At 21.4% G+C, this 2,794-nt stretch overlaps 1 protein-coding gene across 1 annotated transcript; it reads left to right on the top strand.

Annotated features, from left to right (window-relative positions):
- Positions 1-1,085: 1,085 nt before the first annotated feature.
- On the top strand, positions 1,086-2,451 carry LOC107999827 (uncharacterized). Its single transcript, XM_017059854.3, has 2 exons — positions 1,086-1,203; positions 1,715-2,451. The coding sequence occupies exons 1-2, from the start codon at positions 1,201-1,203 to the stop codon at positions 2,360-2,362; spliced, it is 651 nt and encodes a 216-aa protein (XP_016915343.1). The 5' UTR covers positions 1,086-1,200; the 3' UTR covers positions 2,363-2,451.
- Positions 2,452-2,794: the final 343 nt, after the last annotated feature.

The raw sequence follows: 2,794 nt of genomic DNA, 5'->3' as shown, positions 1-2,794 counted from the left end.
AATGATTAATAAATATCAATTATTAGCGTTAGTTTTTTTATACTTATGAATAAATCAAAATAAAATACAAATATATAATCGAATCATATTTTTTTTTTATAATTGACTAAACTCATCATATTTATTAATTAGTATCAATATTATATAATATATATGCCAGTATGTTATTTGATGAAGCAAATGGTTTACTGCCTGTACCTTCTAGATGCCAATTTATCAGGAACACATCTTTTATAGATCTTTATCTTACACATATTAGATCTTATGTAAAATTTCAGATTCATTTTTGCAGATAAAATGAATGATAAAATAGTGTAATCAACGATCAAAGTGGATGAATCATTAATAATTAAAAGCATAACATCAACTATTTTTATTTTAAAAATATAACATCTTATCTTCAAATCTTTTAATTCCAATCTCTCCTATCGAATTAATAATGAAACAATATATATTATTATACTGTCAAAAAAAAAAATAATACATATCTGCAAATATTAATATAAAAAGTTAAAACATAGATAAATTATTTAATAACGAACTTTTATGAACGATTTTATAGGCATTTCTTTTTATATTTACTTTATCTATAATTATATTTTATAATTTACATTATTTTTTTTCTTAGATTTAAGATTACATTTATTTTTTATGTAATTTTACATTTTTTATTGAGCCTAATATATATTTCATCATATAACATATTTCATTTATTTATAATCTTTTTTTAATAGAAATAAAATTTTAATCCATCAAAAGAAGATTACTGAAATATAATATCAATTAATTATAAAAATTATTATTTAATTATTATATTATTTATAAATTAAAATGTAAATAAGATATAATAATTTTTAGAAGAATTTTATAAGTTTTTATTTCTAAAAAAGAAAATAAAAAATATGCATATTAAAATAAAAATGTATATTAAATATATATTATTATATACATACTAAAAATATAAATTTTTTTTTCCTTTACTGATATTTTCTATATTTATTTCTTTATTTTTTTAATTGATATTATATCTATGATATAATATCTATTACATTAAATTAATGATAATAAAGTGATAAAATGCTTAACTTGATTAAAAAAATTCATATTGGGATTTATATAAATGAATCGATTGGTAATATGATATCATAGTGATCTTGTAGTCTATTCAATTATTTTGTATTCAAAGCAAACATTGGCAATATGGTGAGTAGAACAATTAACAATTATCATTTATTTTAAATTACTTTTCAAGGAAATCTTACAAATATTGTACAGATTCCATATATTATACCATCTATAAATGATAAAATAAATTATAATTTATTATTATTTACATTAATATTTGATTTTAAAAATTAACTTAGATTAACTTGAATATAATTAATATTAAAAATATTTTTAAATTTCCATATTTTTAAAAATCTTAATCATTGTTCACATGGAATAATTCAGTATTAATATTCAATATTTAGAAAGCTAACTTTATTTATTTAAGATATTTTAGATGTGAATTTATGAATTTCTATATTTTTTATCTTAACATCGTTTATATTCAGTATTGACTTAATACATTCGAAAACTTAAATTTATCTATATTTAAAATATTTTATAAATTAATAAAAAAATTAACAAAATTTCAAATTAAAGAAATATGAAATTTAAAAACCCTTCGATTTTTTAAATATTTTAATATTATCATTATCTATATTCACAGATGAAATTCGCTTTGGTAATTTTGGTCGCCTTGGCTGTATCTAATCCTTTGGAGGCCTACAAAGTCCCAAGCATTGGAAGTGGTGCCCTTGCTAATGAATTGCAAAAATTCATTGATCTTATTCCCTTAGAGAAAATTAACGCAATCATCAGCGTTTACAAAAAAGAAGATGCTGAATTCCAAGAATTGCTCAAATACCTTCAATCATCAGAATTTAAACTTTTAGTTGCTGAGATAGAAGGTTTTCCTGAATTCATTGATATACTGAATTATGAACAACGTGCCGGTCTTGATGCATACTATTTAGTCAATGAAGTCAATGAATATTTACATTTGTCGAAGCTCACACCACCATTCTCCCGTGCCAAAACATCTGGAATCCGTGGTTTTCTCGATGAAGTAGAAGCTTTGATACCTTTGGACAAGCTTAAGAATCTATACCAGGACAGATTAAAGAACTCCGCCGTGTTCGCTGAATTTATCAACAAATTGAAATCGCCCACTGCTCAATCACTTCTCAACAAACTTTGCGCTAGCAAGAATTTCAATAACTTTTTGTCGAAAGCCAAGAGTCACGGTGTTCATCTCGATGTTGTAAAGAAACACTTAAAAAATGTTTTAGGCCTTAATGCCCCCTGCATCAACTAAATGTTAATATCTTTTTCTTTTGTTTTTATGTTTTCTTATGTAAAAATATATAACTATTAATTTTAATAAGTATATATAACTAAAATATATATATTGTTTATCATTATTTCTTTTATACACCCTTCCTATCAACTTTGCATTCTTAGAAAATTTCATGATTAACTGGATTAAATAGACTATTAATTTCCATTTGATATCATAGAATAAAAATGAATTTTTATCAAGATTTCTACTTTTTTTTAAAATTATATCAATGAATTTCATTTTGTACAAAAACTTACATTGAAAATTGATTGAGAAATATTTTAATTTAGATTTTTTAAAACTTATAAAAAAGAGAAATATGAATGATGATTTGGATTTTGTTATAAATTTTAGATGTTAATAATTGTTAGTAGATATTCTCAATGATTTCATGTAGATTCCTTAATT

Source organism: Apis cerana, linkage group LG1 (assembly GCF_029169275.1).
Source record: "Apis cerana isolate GH-2021 linkage group LG1, AcerK_1.0, whole genome shotgun sequence".
NCBI lineage: Eukaryota > Metazoa > Arthropoda > Insecta > Hymenoptera > Apidae > Apis > Apis cerana.
Note: the sequence above shows the minus strand (reverse complement) of the source record. Positions and strands in the feature narration are given on the sequence as shown.